We start from the raw sequence: 26847 nt of genomic DNA on the forward strand, positions 1-26847 counted from the left end.
TAAGCTAAATAAATGATTTATTGTACAAAAGAAAAATGACAGTAAATAAACAACAAAAGGCAAAAATAACAATTGAACAGTTATTTATATGCACAAGCATTAAACTACAAAGTTGGGGTGATTCTTTTTAAAAACTACACAAAGAATGGAGGAATGAAGGGGGGAAGTGAGAAAAACATTAGAAGCGGTGAACCTGTCCAAAACATCATAAATGTCAACATTTGGGTAGGTATTTACATAGAGATTTCTTACTCTCATATATTTATATGAAAACACTCTCACACATACCAGTATACAAACACTTAAATTCAAAATGCAACTTCTCAACAAGCCATAGATGTGGGCACAGCTAATTATTTCTTTTGACCACACATTACCAGAGCCGCTACCATCAGTCACTCTGTCAATAACTCAATCTGAACCTGAGAGCAAGGAGACCCTGTGGTTTTCATCTACATTTTTTGGGGGGTGGGGCTTCTTATAGGTTAAATGTTTGCAAAGATTATTCAATGACAAATAAAAAAAAATAAAAAAAAGGTTCTAGGAGGCTAAAGTGAGGTAGACAGACTTAGAAATGCATTGTAATTAATATTAATAAATAGACAATTGACCAGTTGAATTATTTCCAACCACTGCCCCTAAACCAGCTTTTTCCTCCCTTTGTAATGTTCTAGCATATTCCTGCGATCACAAAAGTTACAGCACACAACATGTCATCCTCTACTTTGGCTAACAATCCCTGGATACTCCTCCCATTCTTACATGGGTGCTTTCACTTAAAATACACACAAAGGCAAAAACATGTCTATGCAAGACAGTCGACACATTGTTAAAGTCAAAAGGACGTAGTCTCTCTAACATGGTAACAGATTAAAGTTGGTGGGTGGGCCATTTCCAGTTAAAGCATTCTATTTCAATGATCCAGACACTTATTATACACATGACTTATCACCCAAAGTGAGCAAGGAGGCCTTTCAGGCCGCTGGTACAGTACGTCCAGGTTCCAGATTGGATAAAAGTGTGTGAGTGTATGGACAGGCACCCGCTTCAGACAAAAGTCAGGAAAGCGTGATGGTATCAAAAAGAAGTGAAAACCTCTCTATTTCATGGTTTGTCACCAGAAGCTTGAAAAGTTTTTTTTTTTAATCCTATACTGTACAAGCTCTCTTGTGCATGGTAAAACACAAACAACACTTTACCTCCTCACGCCATGAACGTCCCATAGTGCAAAATTTATTGTTGGTAAGGTAGAGTGCCCCAAAAAAGGTTTTTGTACCCCTTTTTTTTAATATATACATATATCATTTATATATAATGTCAGAAGGCTCTTCCTTTATCCAACAGCATAGTGCTTTCGTTTACAACAAAAGGATATCTTTGCTTTGACATCCAGGAGACAAAGACAGACTTCAAGCGTTACTAATCTACTCTGTGTTCAAGCACTAACAATATTTTATGATAATGACGATACAGTTGAGGTGGATGGGGGCATTTCAAAACACAATCAAATATGTTCTCTAAACTTAAGTCAGTGGTTGAGTTACATTCTCTGATTTGCACGTGTTATTCGGTTGGTTGTGATTTATAAAAGCTATTATTTCGGAGTAGGCGACAGTACAATCAATGCAGTTAAAGGATTTTGTATTTTTATCTTTTCTGAAACTAATAAAGTGAATGAACTGGCTCTACATGAGTAAGCTACTGCTCTTTCTAAATGTAAGTGTATTTTTTTTTTAACATGGATGCGAACACTGCTGGAAGTATAAGTGTGTAAACTTCTAGTCATAATACTTTAATGCTGTTTTGTGCTTTTTTCAGCTCAATAATTCACAGCAGGGTGAACATCTGAGCATTACTGTCACCCTTGTGTGTTTAATTTCAGGATTTTGCTTTCCGTTTGTTATTACATGCTCAGTCCCAGGCCTCTTCAAGTTATGAAACAGTGCATTTACGTCTCAGTTTTAAACATTTAATGCAAAAGTTGAAGGCGTTAAAGTGTATTTTCCTTTTGTCATGTAGAAGAAAGAAAATGTGTCGGGTTCTTGTGATCCTGCAAGATCCTGCTCCTCCTCCTCTCCCAGACGGTGCTGCTGAATGACTTCAGAGATCTACAGTACAGTTCTTAGTTTTAGACTTAGTGTGGAAGTGAATCCTAAATATGTCTTATCTACTTTTGCAGAATGGCAGAAATAGCTATACTGGCTTTATTTATCTGATTTAAAAAGTTAAAATAGTATAACCTCTGCTCTCCCTTTTTGAGTTTTACAAGACTACAAATAAAAAAGATCAAAGTAACTGTGAAAGGTTTCGTAGATACTCGAGAATGTCACACTGGGGTGTTATACATGAATAGAGGGTATAGGTTTAGTTTTGGATCTCCTCAACACTTTACATCTCTAGAGCACATCTCTAAACACCTGTAAACAAGATTTTGGATGTATACTAAGAGTATTTCTAATGGTGAACCCTCCTCACATTAGTACGGATTTAGTTATTTTTGTTAAAGTAACGGACTGCAAAATAATTCTGATTATGCCCCCTTGCAAACATTTTTTGTGGATCAAATCTGAACCGTAAGTAAGCGTATTTGTGAAATTAAGTATTTCCAAACTCACCTTAGGACTGGAATTGCTTTAAAATATTGTAAATGCTTATGTCTCCTGTCATCTCAATCCACTAACCTGGACATTTCACAAAGATGCTATTTAAAACAAAACAAAACAAAAACAACTTTAAAAATCCACAAAACTTACTCGTAACATAATCTATAACATAGTTTTGTCTCTTTTACCAATTTCTGAAGCTGCTCCACAAAGACAACTTCTTTAAATTATTCATAATGTACTGTATTTCCATCACTCAGTCTTTTTCATTTATAATTTTTTTTTCCTTTTTTTCTTTTTTTTTTTTTAACAGTTAGAATCAATTTAATTACTGGAAAAATGGAAACCCAGTGGGATGATTTTTGTGGCTGAGCAAAAGTGAAATCTGGTGCCGAAGAGTGGGTTCTGGTGTCAGGGGAGAGCTCCATAAGGGTTTTGGGTGGTTTGATGCGATGGTGGCTGTACACAAGTGTGCGTCGCCCCTGCAGCCTAAGAGCAACCACATCTATCCACCACCATCCCTGGGATTTTGCCGTGAATTATCTGCTGCTTGTCATTGAAGTAGAGCATGTTAATGGGAGACATCTTGGTCGGGGTACAACAGGGCCCTGCGGAGCCTCTGGGGTTGGCGTGCTGCACCAGGTGGGTGTGCGGGTATTTCTGCATGAACATGTACTCGCACTGGCCAGAGCAATAGTTGGCTTTGTAGCGTTTCGGGGCAATGATCCAGTCCCAGCCGAACGCCTCGAAATCCACAGTCAGAGGGTAGCGACAGCAGCGAGACTCGGTGGAGTGCTCATCGCAGTCGAGGCCGAGGTTTCTCCGAGAGCGTTTGGTCGTCTCAAGAACTTTCACTTCCAGGAACGGCTGCTGGAATCAGGGGGAGGAGCGGCAGGACAGAGAGGAAGAGGTGGTTATAAGAGAACAACAACACGGCTGACATTATCAGACAAGGCAAATACAATTATTTTACAAGAAGTTCATGATTTTATGACAATTCGTCTACATACATCTACAGCATATGACATCAGTGCTTAATGTAAATTAATGTCTTGAAAGGACATATGCTTATTTATGATTATTTTTTGGGCTTTTCCACCTTTAATTTGACAGGACAGGGGAGAGAGAGGGGGTAAGACATGCAGTAAATCGTCACAGGTCGGATTCAAACCCTGGACCTCCGCGTCGAGGCATAAACCTCTCAGTATATGTGCGCCTGCTCTACCCACTGAGCCAACCCGGCCACGACATATGCTCATTCTTTTTGCAGAGTTAGATGAGAAGATCGGTACCCATCTCATGTCTGTGCATTGGCAAAGGACCTAGAGCCAGGAGGTTATTAGCTTAGCTTAGCATCGAGACTGCAAGCAGGAGGAAACAGCAAGTCTTGTTCTTTCCAAAGTTTGGGAATATGCCCACCAACACCTCTAAAGCTCACTATGCTGTGTCTAGTTGTTTGAATCTGTGAACAAACTGAAGATTAAAATGACAAGTTGTGGTTTACGTACTGTAACTATTTCTTGACGAACAACAAAGTTTATCCGTCTGCTTAGCCCTTCTGTGTCTCTGCTGGTTGCCTGGCAACCTCACAGCAACAGCAAGAATCTGGGAAGTTACAGCTCCCAGCAGTTATTTGCCAAGAAATTGTTACAACATGCAAGTCTCATTAAACCTCAAAGTGGCATTTTTACATGTCTGTGTACGGATTTAAACAACAACAACAACAACAACAAAAACGCTTCAAATGTACTGGTAGGCAGATTTTTGAACAGAGCTGGGCTAACGGTTTTCTCCTGTTTTCAGTCTTTATACTAATGCTAAGCTAATTGTTTCCCAGCTTTAGCTGCATATGTTATGCAAAAACATATATATATATATATATATATATATATATATATATATATATATATATATATATATATATATATATATATATATGTAATTAATAACATTAACAATGGCTGCATCCCATTTAGTTTGAGCAGTTCTAGTGCTCTGCTATTGTGCACGATGGCTCACTGCCATCGTTAACGAAGTTAGTTCCACCTGTGCTTTTCCTGCTCTTGCAATTCAGAATGTGAACTGTGAAAAAAGGTCTGTTGATGCAAAACATCTTTGTCAGGCTGATGAGGACAAGGAGCTTCAAAAAGCTCTTATGGACCAAAACATTTATGCAAAGGAGGACTGCATATGGAATTTGCTTTTTTTCTTCTTCAAGTAAAGGCACAAAATCAATTGACAACTGCATGTGTCGATTCATGCCTCAGCTAACCTACAAACTCACAGAAACTGGACTACAAGCTACAGATCAGTAGCTCAGCATTAAGTACTTCCAAAACTTAACTAAAGATGCCAAATGTAAAAACTGCTTATACAAAGTGAATTAAAGTGTTCAGGACATAGTATTCTAATTATGTGATTTCCGCATAGATTGAAACTATCCGAGAGAAATAGCATTACAAAAGAGAGAAACTAAATAACAATGGAAATGAAAAATGAAATAATAAATGCTATAAAATGTGGTAGTTACACTGTATTAAAAGAAATAAGATAATGCTTTTGGTCCCATGGCTTTTATTTGAAGCCATACTTATATCGGATCTTGACATGATGTTTTTGATGCTAGGTTTAAGACTTTTGACATTCTGTTTTATTAAATGAAGTAGACAGCAGCAAGAAATCCAAAAGATGAAAATTACGTGTTGATGTCAACAGAGGTGTTAGTCACCAAACACAATGAAACAAACTCCTAAAGCTTCCCCTTTCAACATGTCACGTAGCTTTGGAGTGTGACCTTTCCCTCTAGAAATAATTCCTGAATAATCAAATAAGTAATTAAAATGTAGTCCAGATACAAAATAAATTATTTCTGCAAAACTAAAACACAAACTGATGATCTGCTATAAACAGTTACAAAAACAGCCCACTAAGCCTTTTTCATAAATATTTAAAATGATGGCTGAATTCCATTTAGCTGCTTCAGTTTCATGGTACTGGTATTGTGCATGCGGGAATGTTGCACTGCTTTTCCGCCTTGCCGTTCTGTATAAAAGGTACGGACATGGAATGGGGGGGACAGAGTTCTTCCACCGTTAAACTGGCAGTGGAGGTAGTCACAGAGCCGAATCAATGTCATGCACACGCACACGCACAAGCACAAGCACACGCACACGCACACTAGATGCGGATGCTGTTGTGTTCAAGGCCCTGAACACCCACACAGATGTTTTCAGTTAATCTGGCTGATTGGACCTCGTCCCAGGACTGTGTGGGTGTGACTAGACTGATTGACTGACATCTTCCTAGTTCCTGGTTAGCTTTGTTGCACCTGATAGGGCAGGGCAAATGACAGCTTTATCATTCTTATTGGTAGAAAAGATTTGTGACGTAATAAATTCCCATCTAGGCTCCGGCCCACTTTCAACCTGAGCAGAGATCTAATCAGCCCAAATAACTAAAATCACCTGTGTGGGTGTTCAGAGGCATTAAGACCAGTTCAGACCAAAGATTCGCGACGAGATTAAACCGTTTTAGAACGTTGCAGGGAGAAGTTGCAGCCCTCTGAACCTAGCCCGCCTCAGCTCGACTCAAGACAGCTGATCAAGTCGCCAGTGGCTGGTTTAAGAACTTAAGGGATGTCACCTGTTTCAACAGCCAATCGACTCAGTGAAGTCAGCTGGTCAAGTCAGTTGCAGACTGGCACATTGCAAGTAGTTGTAAGTTTTGTCAATAATCTTTGGTCTGAACTGGGCTGTACACGTCACGTCCCTTTTGCTTCCGGAATGCCAGCATGTTTTCTAAAATCACACAGTGGGGCAGCATTATGCCAGAGTTATTGGTCAGGGGAAAAATCATCTTTGTGGAAGAGAGGCTACAGTCACACTGTCATGCCAATAAAGAGTCATCGTTAATGTTATTAGTAACACCTGTGCTTTTCAGACAAAATAAAATAATAATAAATATTAAAATAAACCAAACCAATAGGGCAAACCTGTGGATTGTCACAGATGGTTGAAATAAAACAAACCTGATTACAGTTAAAGGCCATAGACAGATAGACATCTCCACAGCTCAATAGTTTGTAAAGTGAGAAATGTGATCTGATTAGTAATCCTGACAACAGAATAGACCTCATTTCACAGCAGACATTTTGCTTTAAAGGGGAACTATGCAGTTTTTTTTTAGCTTAATTTACCTTAACTGAACAGCTTCAGAGTTGAATTTGGGTTGAATGGTGGTTGTCTCGCTTCCCCCTAGCGCCTGTGAGCGGAAAAACCATCCTTGCAACTTTTGGCCGGCGAGCCACCGCATGATATCAGGTCTCGCGATGTAACGAATTGCTTCACGGCACTGCACACATAAGTCCATTCAGGAACCGGCTAACAAGGTAGCGATGGAGTTTTTCACACTATCATCACGGCTGAGCCGGCAAAAAAAGTGGCAGAAAGCTAGGAAACCATTGTCGGAGGAACAGAGAAAGAGGAAATGGCAGACTGACTGAGCGAGGAGTCGGACACAAGTAAACATGGGAGCTGCCAAATATCTATTCCCAAGCTGTAGGGGGAGCTCTATAGAGAAACCTGCGAGCAAAAAGTGAGAAAACAGCGAAGAAATGGCCAAAACTGCATAGCACCCCTTTAATTTTTGCATGTAGGTTATTTGAAACACTGTGTTGCTGCAGGGCTACCTTGAAAAAGAGATTTTGAAATCTCATGGGATTTACCTGGGGTAAAGGTTTTTTTTGGTTACCAGTTTTTTCTCCAAACTAAAACACTGACACATGGACTACCCGAAAGAAGCCGAGAGTGGCATCATCTGATATTTCACAAAAATATATGAATTGGTTTGTCATTTAGTAGAAGCACAACATGCCAATAATATAAAGCAGCGATTCAAAGAGCATTGATAGAAATGATCCTTTTCTAACGCTGATGGCTGACTCTGTATACTGGGTTTGATCCATGACCCAGGAGGTCATCTGAATGCTACCATAACCTTGAACTTTGGGCAAAGCAAACGGATCAAATATTTTACTCCATCATGTTTGTTTTACAAAGCCTTCCTCTCCCCACAGTGATTCCAGCTGGGCTTGAACACAGTTTTTTGTGACGCATTCAAAAGAGGAAATAAGCTGAAAGGCCTTTGGGGTGAGACCATGTCAGCTTGGCTTTAAGGCTTTTGTTGTAGAAAAAAAGACCCAGAGGATCAAGGAGAAGCAGAGTTCTTTGCTTGTTGTGTTTTGTTTTATTTGGTACGCTTGCCTGTGTTTTTGATCTTTTCCTTTTTTTTTTCAAGAATAATATTGCACACTGCTGTGTGCTCAGAGATGTATTGGCCAAGACACCAGAGCTGACCTCTGATATGTGTCTTATGACCACTTGGTGTTGCTTAACTGGGATGAGTGGCCTACATAATTCAACGTGGATGTTGTATGTAACTGTCAGTCATAGTAACTCTGGGATTTCTAACTGGATTAATGATTCGCGGATGGGTTTGCTTTAAGTTTAAACTAATCCGTGTAAACCCATATATTACACTAGACATAAACCCAGAACATTTAAATAAAAACATAAACAAATAAACATAAAGATCCTGTTCTCAGGGTTTGAGGCAACATGAGGCTAAATGGTTCACAGCCTAAGGTGAAAATCTTTAAAGAAACTATTCAGAGCAACATTAGGTTATGATTCGTTCACATTTTACAAAGAGTAAAATATGAATTAACATAATTGTCTATCTAGGAATAATTTCACCACCACATGGAAAGAAAAATGGTGCGTGTGCAGAGAAGACACACATTCAATTTAGGTTTCTTAAAGGAGAATATGTGAATGGTGAAGGTTGATCCAAACAAAGCAGCTGTGTTTTCTCTGGACTAAACTAAATATAGAGTGGTCATGACTGACATGTTCAAATAGAGTGCAGTGGTATTTAGAGTCGAAAATACATGATGTATCAATAAACTACCCATTTTAAGTAGCATGTCGTCTTTTTTTGTCAAATCCACAATTTGGTAATACTAGTGCAGTGCCCATCAAAACGCGCCTGTTTGGAACGGGCTGATTACTTGGCCTTCGGGTTGCTGCTTGCAGCTTTCTTGAGGACCATTGTGCTCCATAATAACTTAACAGGACATAATAAAAGCCCCCCAAAGCAGTTAATATGCAACCCAACTGTATACTACTCACTTACTGTGTACTACTACATTTACTTACAGTACAGGCCAAAAGTTTGGACACACCTTCTCATTCAATGTGTTTTCTTTATTTTCATGACTATTTACTTTGTAGATTCTCACTGAAGGCATCACAACTATGAATGAACACATATGGAATTATGTACTTAACAAAAAAGTGTGAAATAACTGAAAACATGTCTTATATTTTAGATTCTTCAAAGTAGCCACCCTTTGTTTTTTTTGATAACTCTGCAAACCCTTGGTGTTCTCTCAATGAGCTTCATGAGGTAGTCACCTGAAATGGTTTTCACTTCACAGGTGTGCTTTGTCAGGGTTAATTAGTGGAATTTTGTCCCTTATTAATAAAAAAAGCAAAGGGTGGCTACTTTGAAGAATCTAAAATATAAGACATGTTTTCAGTTATTTCACACTTTTTTGTTAAGTACATAATTCCATATGTGTTCATTCATAGTTTTGATGCCTTCAGTGAGAATCTACAATGTAAATAGTCATGAAAATAAAAAGGAAACGCATTGAATGAGAAGGTGTGTCCAAACTTTTGGCCTGTACTGTATATTGTAGGGCAACATCAAATTTGATAACAAAAAAAGGTTTTATACATCAGTTGCAGACTGTTTTACATCCTCACTAGATTGTGACTGCTAGCAATGTTGTGTAAATATTTAACTTACTTTTTACATTAAGACTTGACAGTAGAGATTAACAGAACATATGTGGAAAGAGAGAAAGGGAGATGACATGCATGACATGGTATAATTTCTATCCTTTTTCTCTATTAATATTTGTTTAAGTAAATTTTAGTTCCGTCCAGTTATCAATGCACATCCACATTTCTCTTTGAATCAAGTTGTTTTTTCTTCCACTTACTCGATTTAGCTGCCCTCCTTTGATTGAAATATGAAATTTATATTTGCATAATAAAGCTAGAGAAGTGATATCTCCCCTGCCCCAGGGACAGGTCTGATGGTCCTTACCAGCCCCTCCTCCCCAGGTCGCAGCGAGGTAACTGCCAGGTCATTGCCGCTCTCATCAAAGGCGTTGATGTCGATTCCCCAGTTGGTGTGGGGCTGTTTGAACCAGTTCTGCAGCACATGCTTAAAGTCAATACTCTGCCAGTGGCCGACCCTGGAGTTGAGTTCTATCTTCAGGGAGCGGATGCGGATGTGGCGGCTGCCCTGCTCCGTGACAGGCTTTAGCCGCAGGATCTGCAGGTAGACAGTGGAGGTCTGCTGCAGCGGTCGCAGGTACACCCACAGCTGGGCTTTTATCACCTTGGTAAACATCAGTTTGGGGCTGAACTTGAAGAAGCAGCAGCTCGGCTTCCCGTTGAACTGCACCAGGGGCTCCGCTGTGGAAAAGAGGACAGTTTATAGATGTACTGTACTGTATATGCAGTATACTGTATACATATATCATCAAGATCATCATAATTGAAACAGCACTGAACACTGTTCCCAGTACGCGTCAATGGGACCTTTGTTGCATGTCATTCCCCATCTCTCTGTTCCCTCATTTCCTGTCATCATCCTACTCTTGATCATCAAAAAAAGCATAATAATGCCCCCAAAAATATTTTTTTAAGTCATTTTTTTTCACAACATGCAATTTGCTTTAATGTGTGTGTGCCAAAATCATTTTATTTACATAATTCACATAGTTATTTTGGCCCCCCCAGAGTTTCTGTTAATTCAATTGTGCTCTTTCTGTCTTGGCTGCAAACACATCACTTTCTGTGCACCAGCAGCTTTTTTTATTAGAAAACCCCAGTCCAACACACAGTCTTTGGAAAAATGCATAGTTTTTTATCAACTCAATGTAGGTTCCAAGTCGCAAAACATGGAATGAAAAAAACAACAACCCTGGGCCTGACCGAGGGCTTCAGAAATATATATTTAACCAGCACAAATAAAACAGACAGCTGCATCCATGCTCAGTCATTCAACAAAGGAACAAACCATGACTCTCTTCATTCATGTATTATTAATAACTTCAATAATACTCGGCCACATAACTGAGAGGGATCCTGTCTGATGGAGTCAAGCGAGGACTTGAAGATAAAAGAGAATTTACTCCCAAAGGGGCACACATAATCCACAACATCTCTCAGCAGTTTTATGAGTAACTTAGCTCATACTGTACTTTTTAGCACAGCTTACATAAATTCACACAGTAAATAGGGCGGTTTAATTATTGAACTGCAAACATTTTCCTCTATCATCCTAACAAATACCATATTATGCATGAAACGAGAGACAGTGGTCAAGGCAGGTACCGACACTTTAACACCCAACTCCTCTGTTAACTTTTTGCTTGAGTCCATCACCAAACATTTTAAGTTACATGGCTCTCACCGCAGCGATGAAAAGCCGCTGATTATGTTTGGTGCTTTTTACTTTATTTATTATATTAATTATATTAATTATTATTAGGAAAAGTACAACGTTTCTTTTTAGAACTATTTCTTCAATAACACAACGTGAGTCTGTTTAATTCATCGGTATCTGACGAATATACAAAAATACTTTCCCAAATGTAATAAGGGAGACATTTTAAAGGGAGCCGGCAGAAATCACAGTTGCAGTTTTTGGGACTTAGCACTTTGACAATAAAGATGTGCATGTGTTTTGCACACTGATCTTAAAGCCAATCTTTTTTTTTTTTGTGATAAAATTTGTGTGAGTCAGTGTCATTTACAGAAAAAAAAGAGTACAATCCTAACCCAGAAAAGATAATCAGTAACATGTAAAACAGGAGTACCTGAACTGAACTGAGCACTTTTTTTGGTAAACTGCCATTCTCTGTCCGTTATGAAGGCTGTCCGTTATCACATGTGCACATGGTCCTGTTGTTTGGTCCATTCAGTCAGGTTACATTTGTGATTACATCTAGGTTAGAAACAGACCTATTTGCATATTAAAACAAGGATCAGTAATGGTGGCCAATGGCCAGATGGTAACCTTAGATTCCCCTGGGTCAATTGTAATGAAATGGTCTACATGGTCAACTAGCAAAATTAAAACATCTCAAGTTTTTTAGTGGCTCACCCTTGTTGAAATATATTTGGGGTGTGGATTAAGGGTTATGTCAAAGAACACAAGCCGTCTCCTAAAATAGGGAGATATATTCCTGTCATGATCCTTGTCTGGTGTTTCTTTGATTTGCACCACATGTCAAATCTGCTCATGGTTCATTTACATATACCTCCATCTGATATACTGACATCCATCCGTTGCATCCATAAATTCATTTCCATGTAAAGCGTTCATTTATTAAGGGAAATTTATTCTGCATCTATCTGGCATAATAATGTGCTGAGTACAATAGAATATCTAATCTGTCCATTTTCTCTGAGCATACTTGACATATTACAACTCTAGATTTTTGCAAATAAACTGTTGTCTTCTGTCATTTATCTTGCGGACGAGTGTTGTTGTTCCTACTTAAAAAAAAAAAAAAGCAGATAAAAAAAGAACTATTCGGACCTGTCACTCATTGCTAAATCTGAGGTTGCTCAGGCAACCTGCAAATGCTTCCTGGGTCAAAAGGTTATTTGGCACCTCAGCCTAGTTAAGAAATGGGATCAGGGGTCAAACCCGTGAGCCTCTTTACATCTCAGGGGTTCTGGGGAGGGGCAGCCCTAATAGCCAGATTGAGTTTGAAGGTCAAGGTCGACCCCATGGCAATGGTAATATGTCTTTCTTCACAAAATGGCATGTTTTTAACCAGAGAATAATCCAAAATCTCAGAGTCCCAACAGCGCTGAATCGGTCACAGTTTGTTTTTGTTTTGATTAAGGTGGAGATTCTCCAGCCAATAGTGAATTGTTTATCAAAACTCAACTCAACCAACCAGGGAAGAACACTGCATCGGGCTGTTGTTGTTTTTTTTTACACTAAACAAGTGTTGTAATTGAATTATGGGCATGCATTGAGGGATAAATTCACTGAGGTACAGATGGACTATCCATTAGAAGAGTCCAGGGCGAACATTGAATAAGGGCCAAGTCAGGGACAGACGTGGTCCTTCAGCCTGTATTTCCAGGGACAGTCATTAGCGAGTGTAAATTATACAGTGTCTCACGCTGGACAAACAATATGTCAATGTTCCTTTTGGTGGGTTGCTGGGGTCACAGCAATTAACGTGGGTAGTGTTGTGTTTGCTCATCAGCACAAAACTGGGAATGAATGATTCTGCAGTTTGCTTGGGGTTTACTTGGGATTACTACTCTTTGTTGTTTTAAATCGCTACAGATGGGGACCGACAAACTCTTCCTTTGCTACCAGTTTGTAACGCTTTTGTTGAGTTCTTGGTAGAAAAAAAAAAAGAAACAAACCACCAAACACAGCAGAGCTTAAATGGTTCAGCTTCTCAAGCAGAGACCCTTTTCTTGAGAAAGAGTAATCTGAGAAGCAGGGCCCATACACCGTGATCCAGTTAGGACCCCGGTTATTAAACACACATGCACAACATATGAGCTAAGTCATGTTAAACAATGACTGCATTGATAGGTAAAATCAATTTGTGCCTTTATAGATCCTGTAAGTGCACAAGTCAGAGGCAAACCACTGAGGATGAATGCCTGCAGCCTAATTACACCCCACGTCTTGGCAGAGTGTTCCACTTGTGCAAAACGAGCAAAGCTAGCTTGTAAAGAACAGAAAACCAGTGGGACATTTACTGCTTCTTCCTGAACTAACTTTGCTCCTGCTGCCATAACATGTTATTGCTAAAAGAGCTTATAATTTTACTGCAGGACTGTTTTTATGGCTTAATTTCCTGAACAATTTGCTCAGTTATACTTCAGTGTTTTAACACTGATTTCAATCCTGCAGTAAGGATATGAATTCTGATTTGGCATTCAGCACCACCTACTGCAGCAAGGACACCGGTCTCCTAGGCCAAACGGAAGATGGAAGATAGAAACTAGTCCCTATACAGTAATAACACTTATTTTACTTAAAAGGTAAAAAACATGTAAAGTGAAGTATGGATAGAGGCTGTGTTTTTCCGAAAGAAACAGGCTTGTTTGCTTTTCCTCCTCATGTCCCCAGCCTACCTCATTATTACAGCAGCTTATTTCCCTGTGGTATAATTGCAGCATATGCAGCACATGAATTTTACTGCCAGCACGCAGCAGGCCTGCAGGTGAGCCTATCAAACATCTGGTGGACTCCCTGGGTACCTGTGTCCCATAGTTAGCCCAGAGCCTCCTATATGTGTATGTTAGGGGGAGACATATAGTATATAAGGGTTTATTCACCATGCCATCTGTCCATTTAAATATGGCCGTACCCTGTTTCAAAGTTAAATGCTTTTAATAATCAAATGCAGTAATGTTGAGCCAGTTAAACAGTTGAAAACAGATGGTAGAGGTGAAGTTAAGGAGTAGTTATACAATGAATAGTTAACACATGTTACCAATGACGTGCTTTAATATTGGCAGTCTAGTAAAAACGGTAGACTCTTAATTAGTTCAATTTATATTTATTTCTCTTTGACATATAAAAAAAGACTTCACAAAGATTTCCACTTTTTTGACTGATTTCTGTGCTTCCCCATGCAATCAACTTAAGAAATGAAGAGCCAACGTCAATATACCAACTGCAATAACACGACCCCCACCCAATGATCACAACATGGTCATAATACATGAACATGATAAAATACCCAAGAAAGCTTAATATGTTAGTTTAAGAAGTGTCATAGCTTTATAGAAAATTTTAAGTTAAAATATTTGTGCTTGCTTATTTGGACATTTCTTATATTGCCACTATGTTTTACATGAGGTGCAGCGGGTGCAATATATTCTTGTCCTGGAAAAACTCAACAAATCTATATATATATATATATATATATATATATATATATATATATTAAATTCAGAACCGTTCTTAATCTAAACATGACCTTCACACTTCTAAATCATATTAAAAACCTACTTCGGTAGAGTTCACTTCTTTATCCAAACTCTTGAAAGGCAGTCGTGTGCACGTTGTGAACACGTGCCGTAACCTGTGCCAATCATGTGAAAATCTGTGGCTAAAATGAGTTGGGGAGAGAAATGGTCATTTATTGTCCGAATGGATAATGCAAAATAGTATAAACCTACATAGTAGTTTAATTTGCATATATATCAATATTTTCTTTCCTTAATGGGAAATGCAAATGTGCCATTTTGTGGTGAGTGTGTGTTTGGGAGCCCTCGTGTTGAATAAATGTGACTCTAGGGTATCCCTACGCACCTCGGCATATTAATCATCGTGACACGTTCACGACCCTTCTAATAAGACAGGGGCCACAGTCCACCCCCTGAAACATCCCATCCCACCCCAGCCTCACTACCTCTTTGTCTCTTGGTCAGTCCCAAGGGACAGGAAAGGGTGGTGGGGGAAGCCTGGCTTGAGCTGAGCTGGGGTTGGAAAGGAGGGTGTGTGTGTGTGAAGTTAGACCCCCTCATTCAGAAGCCCTCCCCTGGGACAACGGCAGGCACAAGACTCCTATTAGGACTGAGCACAGTAGCCCCCCAGGAGCAACAAAAGACACCTCCTAAAGCTCCCTGTTCTAGCTCAGTGAACACACACATACACACACACACACACACACACACACACACACACACACACACACACACACACAAACACACACACACACACACACACACACACACACACACACACACACACACACACACACACACACACACACACACACACACACACACACACACACAAGCTCCAAACTGACTGTCTTCAGCAAACAGACTCATTGTTTTTTGTGTTGGGGTTATATGTGTTTGTATTAATAGGGGAACGTCTGTGGGACAGCTCCAGCAGGTCGGGACAGAGAATGAAAAGAGCGAGCGTGCAGTGAACTGCAATAAGGTGGACAGCTGGACAGCAGGAAGCATGCTGGGGTCTCACCGCTTGTGTTTGTGTGCATCCATACATACACGTTAGCAGAATGTTGTCCTCTGACGTTAAACGTTCTGCTCTGTTTTTAAAAAGTTAAATCCAAACTTTTCTTTTTACATATTTTGTATTGAGCAGTAGGGGGTCTTTCCATTTTAATTGAAATGCCTGCAGAAAAAAGTTAAGTCCGACAACTTTTGGATAAAAGCGACCCAATGTCAACTTGCTGTGGACAATAATTTGGCCTTCAAGTGTGGTCGGAAATGTTGGTTCTCCCCCCTCCCCCGCTGCCCCCACTGCCGAAGCTTCGAATATTCGCTGTTGAAAAGCACCGAAGCTTCGAAGCTCAAATAGATGGTATTCGGTACAGCCCTATGAAGCAGATATCTAAAAAGGACCAGACAGAAAGATGGTTTTAAATGTATAGAAGGCTCTGTTTTTTTTAAGTGCTTCTGCTTTGGACTGGGGACACTCTTCAGTCAAATTATGAATTAATACTATAACATAACTAACATATGAATTCAGTGTTTTTTTGTATTTAAAGGAAACATCACTGCAAGATGACAATCTAAAACAGCAGTTAACAGTTCATATATTGCCCATGATCATGATGGTTCAATCCATGTCATGCCTTTAAAAGTACAGAGAAAGTCTTTAAAACAAACATGACTAAATCTAAAATAAGCAAGCTGAGAACAGTTTTGTTAACTCATATCAAGCAGAAGTAGCAGTTCTGGTTTTGTTATTATGAAGCTCTTAAGTGGAAATTCTCTTCAATGTTTTTGTATCTTGGTTATTATTGTAGATTTCACATTTCTTTGGCTCCACTTATTCTTCACCAAGTTGACAGGCATCATTCGAACAGCAAAAACATACAATAAACACAAATTTAGTTTGTGTAAATGGATTCCTTAGTCTTGGACTCAATTTCTGAAATGTGCTGCAACTTCACAGTGTGTTAGTATACCCCAGAGTGAATGGCATTCAATTTGGCAGTGACCCCCTTGAGAGATTATCATTTCAGAATTGGCTGGATGTAACTCAGAGGTGACTGATGGAAAACAGAATGAAGAAAATAAACACTTGAGAGTGTTAGAGTTTCATCTATTATTATTTAGATGATAAAAACTTAAAACTATACATAGATCTCTTTATTTGCAGGCTGACTACATGTCACTAAATATGGTGACAATGTGCTACACATTTCTTCAATTATTATTATTATTATTATTATTAGTAGTAGTAGTAGTATTTCACTGGTTAACGTGATGCATCTGTTGATTAAATTTAAATAACCCAAAGACAAAATGTACACCCATTAACAACATGATTTGCACCGCCAGTCATCAATTCCCTGTACTGTAATGTTGCCAAGGAAATCTTTTACTACTCACTTATTTACTATTGCTCAATGAAACAAGCACAGGTAACCCAACATACACACTATGCAACAACAATGCAAAACATGTTTACAGAACAGAAACTAAAGCAATTCAGTTTATTTTAGTTCATGTGACCGCTAACATTACTATAAGACAAATTACCAGTTGTTCACTTAGTTTTTTCATCTCAACCCTTATGCAAAACCCTATAGCAGAAGCATTATAATTTAAACTGGATGATTTTCTGTTGTTGGTTGATTTAGTTTGTTGCCTTGTTTGACGGAGCAAACTTCTACAAACCTACACACCTAAAGTCCTAACCTAAAAATCTTAAAGCCTGTTCTAAATTATCACACGATACAAGTAACCTACTACAACACACACTGTATAAACACTCAAGTTTGACCTCTGAGGTCATGTTTCTTTTAGACATGGTACTAGATCCAACTCTCCACGGATCTGAGAAAAGCTCCATTAATTTATATTACAGTACATCTGTGTGGTAAATAATTCAAGGACAGCATTGAGCTGCTGTAACAATGCATTGCATTAGACACATTCTCTGCACTAATATCCTAATCCATATGATATCCCATAAATTGGTAGTGAAGTGTACATTTTTGACATTTTATGACAAAATCAACTTAACCATGTGTTTAATTTACTATGGAGTCGTAAAATCTATTCTCCCTATTCTTTTACATTTAAAATGTTTAATATTGTCTATCTTACGTTTAGGCCATGATCACACTTGACGTCTTTTTTGAAAAGAAAAGTTGACTAAGGCGCTTTTGTAGTTAAAAATAAAAGAAGGTGGCAGCGTTTTGGTTCCAAAATGCAGCGTCTTTTGTTGCTATAACAACAGCTACTGCTACAGTAGAGTGCTATGTGGAGCGGTGCTAGATATTACAACGCGGTCGAGCGATCTAGAGAATGAACAGAGAGAGGGAGTGGTGCTACTCCTAACGTTCGATAAAACAAAGCAAGTTCCCCCAACCGTCATTCCCTGAACAGGGAGCATCCGGTCATATCATATAACTCGCTGTGCTCCGACACTAGCACAAGTGTATCGGCACCTTCTCCATTTTTTCTTGTTCTTATGGAAACGACAGGTCTCACAACTCCGCTTGTCATTGGTCAGCTGTCAAAAAAGCGCTTGACGTAGGGCGTTTTTTCCAGAAAAGTTTAACTTTTTTCAACTTCTAAAAGACGTTGAAAAAAAAGAAGAAAAAGAAAAAAACGTTGGCGGCAGTGTTTAAAAAAGCGCTCAGGACATTTTCCAAAAAACACGGTTTACTCCATAGGATGTAAAATGACACTGGCAGTTTAAAAAAAGACGTCAAGTGTGAACATTGCCTTAGATTCAGCATAAAACAAATCAATGATTAGATGATACAGATACAGACACAACTTCCAAACATAATAAGCCTCTCTGGTAGCAGCCTGAAAAATGTTCCCAGAGACGCACCATTTGGTTTCTTTGCTCCACATAGCTGGAACAAATTTTCAGAATAGCAGATTAAAAACTAGTTTGCTCACCATCTTAAGACCATCATTATCAACACCTGACTTTTATCCTGTATTCATCTGCTGTCATTCTATTTGTCAGTGTTTTCATTTTTCTAATTCAATCGGTGTTTTCAATGTCTTTTTGTCTCTTATTTAATGTCTTTTGGTGTATGAACTGAGGTTGAATACACCTCACACCTCACCTGCTTCTTATTTTTGTCCTTTAATTTCTTTCCTTACACTAATGCAGTGCCTGTTCGGAACAGGCCATTGCTTGGCCTGCGGTATTGCTGTTTGCCGCTTTCTCGAGAACTGCTCATCCAAACTACTTCACACTCAACACTGCACTTCCTTGGGTCCAGAGCAATACACCTGCCGTGACATAGTTGCGTCCCCAAGCAATGCTAGAGTATACTGGTAATTTGCTAGCATTTGAAAGCAGCTTTTTGGGCCCAGGCTCTTTCGCTAACTAACTTCGCTGCGCTAATTACCAAAGTTACATCACCGAATGTAATATCTTCGGTCTTCCTTCCTTCATCTGTTCTTGAATGTGCAGTAGTGATTGCTGTACCTAGCATGCAGATCAGCAGTTTAACAGTTAATAGAGGTCCACCCTCAATATACAACACAGTGTGTACATAACATACTACTTATAAATATGCCCTGTAGATCTCAAGAGCTCGCACTCAACACTGCACTTCACTGAGTCCTTAGCAATACACCCACCAAGTGTGAAGTCGATCGGCTTAATGGTTGTCGAGAAAATCGAAATACAGACAGACAAGGCCTCCAAATCACTTACAAAATATACAACTCAACTGTATACTAACATAGACAATAGATGTTATATTTACGTAAATGTAAGTACATTCTGCTGATAATGCCTCTCTTTTCACTTTAAGTAAACATTTGAATGCAGAAGGCTACATTTACTGTGCGTTATCAATAGTTTTACTATCAATAGCAAATAGTTTTACTTCAGAAAAAAAGGTTTTAAGTACTTCTTCTACCACTGACAATACCAAAATCTTAGAAAGATTAGAGAAAGGATGAAAATTAAAGCAAGATGCAGTTTGCCGCAGCCCCCAAATCACTCAATCTGCCCCTGAAAAACACTGCTCGCTGTCAGAAACAGTGGTGAAATAGTAGTGGAGGTATTCATTTCCAAAAAGTCAAATTACTCGCTTGCTTTGACATAACCACGGTTATAAATGGTTATTAAGTAATTAATAGCAGATTTAATTAGCAGAGATATTTTGCCGGTAGTAGCGTTGTTAGTGTTATAAGTTAGTAGAAATGGAAAACAATTTGAGTTTGTGACATTAGTATATACAGCATCCGCGGTCAGAAACACACGGTGAAATACACTTAGCGGAGATATTCATTTTTAAATATGCGTATTAGTTGCTGATAGCCCTATGCGGACAACATGCTCGACTCAGCTCAGTTCATGAAGCCCCGCCGCTGCTGCTGCACAAAGCCCCCACTTGTTTATTCAAAGTTTATTAATATTAAACATGTTGCGTGTCCAAATTGCACCACATTTGATAAGGCACGTCCTTGGGTACCCAGCAATACACCCGCCAGCTGTAAAGTAGATTGGATCAACGACTCTCTAGATATTGCAAAGGACAGACAGACAGAGATTACTTGCTTTATAGTAGATACATGTTGACTACTGATTAGTTTTTGATCATCTTAAACGCTCAAAGGATGTGCCATGTTTTTTTCCTGGAAGTGTTTCTTTTTGAGCACACTCAGTTGCTGGAAAAAATCCCTAAAGCAAATCTGTCAGCGTCAGAGTCTCAGCCGAGAGTTTTCTCTAAAGACGACGTTAGTGTCTAACCCTCCCTTTCAGGAGCATTTTTTTCTACACTGTTTCCTCGAGATTTTCTAAGGAACAATAAAATATTGTTCCCTTTATGAGCTGTACTGTACATTATATAAATCAAACTTGGCACTTGTCCCTAAAGAAATCACTTTGACTGTGCATTTTCCATAATGAACTTCCTCGGGTGATGTGGGTATGGCAGGCAGAAATACAACCACAGGTGATAAATACAGTGAGAAGCTGCTCTCCTTTGCCGCAGAAAAGAGGCTAATTAAATTTTCATGTAGCTAATCACGAGGTAATCCACTGTTAATTGTGCCTCTATCCGACACAGTGGCTCCCTCATGGGATCAAGCGTTATGCCAATGCAGCATTTCTTTGCTTAAACGCCTCTTAGATTTAATGGACTCTTCTATAAACTGATCCTCAGCAGCTCCTTGCACACAACCACACAGAGCTTGAACGCATCCATCAACAATAATCTCCTCAATGATCTTCATTTTATCTCTTCGCCCCCCTCCTCCCCCCTCCTCCTCCTCCTCCTCCTCCTCCTCCTCCTCCTCCTCCTCCTCCTCCTCCTCCTCCTCCTCCTCCTCCTCCTCCTCACTCATGTCCCTACATAGGGCTTAATTACTGGTGTGAAGTAATTATTTCCTTTATTAGTGAAATGTAACATCTGTTTCAGGTCTTTTTAATTGTACCTATAAAACCATTGCATGATTTCTGTCCCTTTAGGATAGGACTGGGCTGCTTGCTGCTCCCTGCGGACTCCCTCCCTTCTTCATTCCACCCCCCTCCCCCTTTCATACCCGCAGCGTGAGCCATGGTGCACCTAACTCGATCACACTCTTTGAAATCCTTTAAAGAGGCAATGAGGAGCTCACCAGTGCTCACAAGCAGTGAAAGCAGCGACCGTCTTTCTTTTTTATAAGGAGACCAAAAATATTCCTTCATAACCATGCCTCCAAACTGACATTGTTACATCCATTCTCCCATCTTCTCAGTGTTGTAATTTTGGTAAAGCATGCATTAAATTCCTAAGCAACATATTTCCAAATGCCAGGAGAAAAGATTGGCTGCAAGGACTGGTACACTGGAGCGTGGGAATAGGGGAAGGAGTGAGATTCCTGAGGTCCTGGGGAAATTTTGTCCCTGTATTAATAGACGTCCCTTTGAAATTTTATTACCCATAAAGTTGACAGTATGCTGTGCAATTTCTACATACCTTTCTTTCTTATGTTTTAACTTCTTTTTAAACAAACCAGTTGTGCCCCCCAGTGTCCAAACAATTCAACACCAAAGTTTATCTTTCTCTCAACTGATGCCAGCAACTACACAGGGAGAACAGGTGTCATCGTCAAACTGAGACCTCCATGGAATAAATAAATCTATAAAAACCTCACATAGTCATCAACTTCCAGCAAACACTGGCCAGTGAGTTGAAGACAGTCCGACTTCTGCTGCTCTGTCCTTTTAGCGCTCTCCCTCTTAATTTTTATGGTTCCTGCACCTTCAGGAAATGACCCTTTTATAGGGTCAACACTATAAAAGACTTGTTTTTTGTGGGAGTGGTTAGTGTGTGTGTGTGTGTGTGTGTGTGTGTGTGTGTGTGTGTGGTGGGGGATAAGTGTTTAAGTTACTACCGGTTCGTCTTTGCTGCCAAAGAAAGAGACCCGATGAGGTTAATAGTCTCCTCTTCCAATATATCACATAGCTGTGAACTCTGTGACCCTTTTTGTCAATAGGAGAACTTTTCTCTGGAGTGTGTGTGTGACTGTGTGTGAGTGTGTGTGTGTGTGTGTGTGTGTTAGAGCATCCTCGTGTGTCTAAGCAAGTGTGCACATGTGGAAATGTGTACATTCGTACCTATACACGTGTGGAAATGTTCATTTTTCAACTCAAGAGTTGTGTAAGCCTGTGCTCGAACTGAATGTGCCTCATTTTAACAGGATTACATAATAATACCAGTATAGCACTTACTAATGTCAGCTTACACACAATCATAATGGACAAGATAAAATGTGGGTATAAAATAGTTCAACAAAGTCAGAAGTTTCAAGAATAACTGAACTCAAAAATGTTTCAAATGTGATCTTCTTTATGTCTAAACCTCAGTTTTCACTCCTTTCAAAGGTAAAGTTTTTCCTTGCAGATGGTCACTGGTTTCCTATGTTTTGGACAAATTGCAATGAAAAAATGTAAACATGGAATAAAGGCTCAGAGGGAGGGTAAGCGAGTGCTGCTCTCTGCTGGATTCTCTCTTACTGGACAATCTCAAAATTACTCAAAACCTCTCAAAATGTCAGAGCACAGAAAATAAGTTTACTCGAAGGGCAAAGATGATAAAGACTACACTGAGCTTTTTACAAACAACCTAAACTTAGTCATACCCATGAGTAGTCTATTGTTGTTCATTGTTTTCCTGCTTGTTTTCCTGCTCTGAGAGAATAATTAGATTTTTAGTATTTAATATTGCTGGAGTATTTCATGGAACAGTTGAATAGTGTGGGGTTAATCAGCATCAAACATACATACAGAGACAGAGTGAAAGAAAGAAAGAAGGAGAGGTGACTGATGCGAGAGGAAGGTCTGGTCTTAATGTCTTAGACAGGTGACAAATGGGAGACTAGTGAGGTCAAATCCTCACCCCACCTCAGGCAAAACTCAGCTCTAGAATACAAACTTTGCACGCACAATTACACATATAAATCAAATACAAACACCTCATATGTCAATGCAAATAGATTTGTTAATAAAAATCAACACTCGCTCACGATGCTGCGCTAAAAGATGATCCTGATAAATGGCTCCAAACTGACTCATTTTTAATGCAGGAACAGCGAGCGGAGCGGTTTCCTACACAACACACTATAAGGAGGTTTTAGTGCCGCACTATGATATAAATAGCTGTACTTCTCCATGAAATTTCATAGTAATTAGAGACCAGGAAGCATGGACCCTCTCAACTCCCACTGCGGCACCCACGTACCTTGAGTGAATACTAAGAAGCATCTCTGGCACAGGTCCAGTTCAGTATGTACTGTGTGAACCCACATGGCCTATCAAAGGCAGTGTGCACGACCGTGAAAGGGTGATTGGGTTCGAGGTGCGCAGGGAATAGTGTTTGAAGCCCTACTTCTATCAGAGAGACAGAAAAGGCACTTTTAATCCTGTTGGATCACTAAGGCGCCACAGGCAAAAGAGATGCACTCATTCTCTCAACTCTTCCATCAGTACCGGAGAAAGAGAAGAAGAAGGAGAGAGGGGGCTACGGGGAGGAAGATGGGGGTAGAGGGAGGGGTGAAGAGTGGGAGAGAGAGAGATATGGAGAGAAGGAGCAGATGATAAAAACTGCAGCTGACATAAAGAGATGAGGCAAACAGAAAAGAACAGGAAGTGCTGTAACATGACAGATACAGCAGTAATGTCAGTCATTAGCTCCTCTGGCTGGCATGAGGCTGTTAGAAATATGCAATTAGCTGGCGTCATGCATAATGCCTTTTCTGGCTTGAGAAGGTATCAAAGTCAAATCACTTTGCATGGTGCGTTGTGTGCGAGTGTTGCCGTGCAGAGGATTGAAAACAAAGAGTAAAAAATACACTTTGAGGATATTGTTGATTTCACTTGTAATGTGCAGATGAGTGTGTTAAGCATGCAGTTTCATTTTGTCTGCATTTACAGCACATCAGAGAGATAACTGCAAGTTATTATATAAGATCTTCATTGTCAGCAAGCATCACATACGTATAGGGTGTATGTGATGCTTGCAAGTATATATAAAAATAAAGACAGAGGGAGATCGATAGATAGATAGATAGATAGATAGATAGATAGATAGATAGATAGATAGATAGATAGATAGATAGATGATCTAACATTAACATATATATACACACACATTAAAGACAATTTCTTCTTTTGTGGAAATGTCCTAAAAATAGCTGCCACATAAAGCAAATGGTTGACCAATGACAAATCAAATTCTTCACGGTGCCTCCTCAATTCTCCTGTAAGATTTAAGACATCAGCTGTGCACCGTTCTCCTGGGATGAACTGAACTGCATCGCTCACATCAGTCCAGAGCAAAAACAACTCACAGAGAAAACAATTATAAGGTTCAACGAGTTTAAAGCTTTGATAAAGAGTGTCGGAATAGAAAAATATGTAGATAAAATACAGTGACATTTGAGTCTGCAGTTACAGCATGTAAAGTGAAGGTTGATTTGTTATCATGACAGAGCCAGGTGGGACTGTCAGGGCAGGTAAGATGGAAAAGTGTTATTAAACTACAATATGTTTTATAGCTACTACTACTAATGATAGATAGATAGATAAATAGATAGATAGATAAAATAATGAGGATTTAATAATGTCAGACAACACGTGAAGCCAAAGTCTCCTGCACAAAGCCATATCTTTATTCAATCATGGAGTGAAAAAAAATGATTATTTGGAGTGTGTTTTATCTGCCTTGTGCAGAATATATTACGTGTGTAAATGTTGTTGAACCCCACGATTTGGCAGGAAAAGGTCACACACTCCCCTCGACCCTAAGTGATTTTCTGTCTTTGTGTACTCGTGGTGGAAAAAAAAGAGCTGCGCCCATAAACTTCGCATTTAAAAGGCAAGTGCGGCCAAAGGGGGCTGCTGCATGAGGGGAACAATAGCAGCTTTTTGGACACACTTTTTCTCACTGCGAGAAACAGCAGGGAAACCGGTAGAGCCTCCTATAAAAGACCGATAGAGCACAGCTGCCAGGGTTCAACAGTAATTTTATAAAATGTCTCCAAGGGGCCTGCCTGCGGTTTATCTGGGGATTTATGGGAAATTATAAGAGGGCGAGCAAATTGTTAGAGGGGCCATAATCAGAGGGCCTCATAACTCCAGAATGTAGGACCTTTATGCAAAAGAAGACATAAAGGATAAAGTGATACAACTGCCAGCCAAATGCTGCATTATCATTAATGATGCACTTGACATTCACACGGGTCTGTCATGTGTTTACTCCCCGTCAAGCACAGAATATTATCTGAAAGGGGGAATGTTTAAACATGACAGCAGGTGTACTGAGGAGCTAAATATTAGACTGCTCCAACAGGACTTTGCCCTCCATCATCATAATCATAATCATCATCATCGTCAGCACCACAATGAAAACAAAAGTTCATCAAGCCATGTTTGGAGCTGTCTATTTCAGAGGCTTTTTGATGAGGCTCTTTATGCTTCTGATTATTGATTTATCAGCTTCAAGCTTAATCCCTATTTTGACAGCAGTGGCCAGCAGCTGACCACAGCTCTTTTTCTAATATTATTATCAGAGTGCTTCAGACACAGGGAGAGGACCCCCATTCTTAATCTCAAAAAGTAGGTTTGGTTTTTGACTTGAGCCCCAGCAGCTCCACTGTCCACGCAGCAGGCCTGAGTCACTTGAACCTATCTGCTCCGCAATTACGCGCATGACGCATTTGGAGACAATATTGTTGGGTTGTAAACTATTACTCACGCTCAGAGGCCATGGTGATCACGGACTCCGTGGTGGCGTGGTACTCATCCTCCTCCATGAACTCATCCTGGGACGACGCGTCTCCCTGGAAGTCGTGATGGTCCAGGAGCTGCTGGAGCGGAGGCGCCTTGGGCAGCAGCTGATTGACCACCTCCCGGCTGATGTTGGGCGCCTGTTTCAGACGCAGCTTGCTCAGGATCTGGGACTTGATGGTCTCCAGTCTCAGCACTTTGCTCTGCTCCCTCCAAACACAGGCGGAGCACTCGTGAGAACCGGCGTCCTCGTCCAGCAGGGACAGCCCGGCATCCGTGGGCGTCTCGCTGGCAGAAGGCAGCAGCAGATTGGGCTCATCGCTCCCCGACTTTCCCAGGGATATGAGCACCACTAAGCACAGTAAGAAGTTGTACCTCGGCATGACGATGCGTGGACACCAGGCAATGTAACTTTTTTCTTTCTTTTTCTTGTCCTTTCACTCGCTTTATCCCGTTATATCCCCTGTCTCGGATGTTCGCCGCTCCTTGCCTTATCCTACAAAAGGCAGGGAATCAGTGACATGCATCTAATCCAATACGATCACCCCGAAGTTGTTTTTTTTGTGCAGATTTTGCAATAAATTTTCAAAAAAAAAAGAAGAAAAAAAAAAAAGTACGTTCCAGTGTGTCTCGGTACAGGCTGCTTGGATTGAAGGTGAACTAATTATCTGTTTGATGAATGCATCGCCCGGTCACGTGTAGTATAATGGTTGTTTTGGGGTCTTCTGTACAATTTAGTCCATTGAGGTGTGTGAATGTTCAGAAGTGTCACTGAAAAATGTGCAAGTGCGGTCAAAAAGGGGCTCTTTATATATCTCAGCTGCCCGGTGTCGTAATCCGTCTCCATTGGCTAAGATTGCAACAAAAGGCTTTTAGGTCT

The 26847-nt window shown here is 39.9% G+C and overlaps 1 protein-coding gene across 2 annotated transcripts; it reads right to left on the bottom strand.

The window, feature by feature from the left end:
• Positions 1 to 26843, bottom strand: gdf11 (growth differentiation factor 11). Of its 2 annotated transcripts, none has more exons than XM_039797288.1 (3): positions 25936 to 26843; positions 9777 to 10150; positions 1 to 3473 (listed from the first exon to the last, which is right to left on the bottom strand). In XM_039797288.1, the coding sequence occupies exons 1-3, from the start codon at positions 26348 to 26350 to the stop codon at positions 3093 to 3095; spliced, it is 1170 nt and encodes a 389-aa protein (XP_039653222.1). In that variant the 5' UTR covers positions 26351 to 26843; the 3' UTR covers positions 1 to 3092. The 2 variants fall into 2 exon arrangements, with proteins under 2 accessions (XP_039653222.1, XP_039653223.1); XM_039797289.1 differs by having other exon boundaries at positions 1 to 3470; positions 25936 to 26842.
• Positions 26844 to 26847: the final 4 nt, after the last annotated feature.

The sequence above is a fragment of the Perca fluviatilis genome, chromosome 4 (assembly GCF_010015445.1).
Source record: "Perca fluviatilis chromosome 4, GENO_Pfluv_1.0, whole genome shotgun sequence".
In the NCBI taxonomy this organism is placed as follows: Eukaryota; Metazoa; Chordata; class Actinopteri; order Perciformes; family Percidae; genus Perca; species Perca fluviatilis.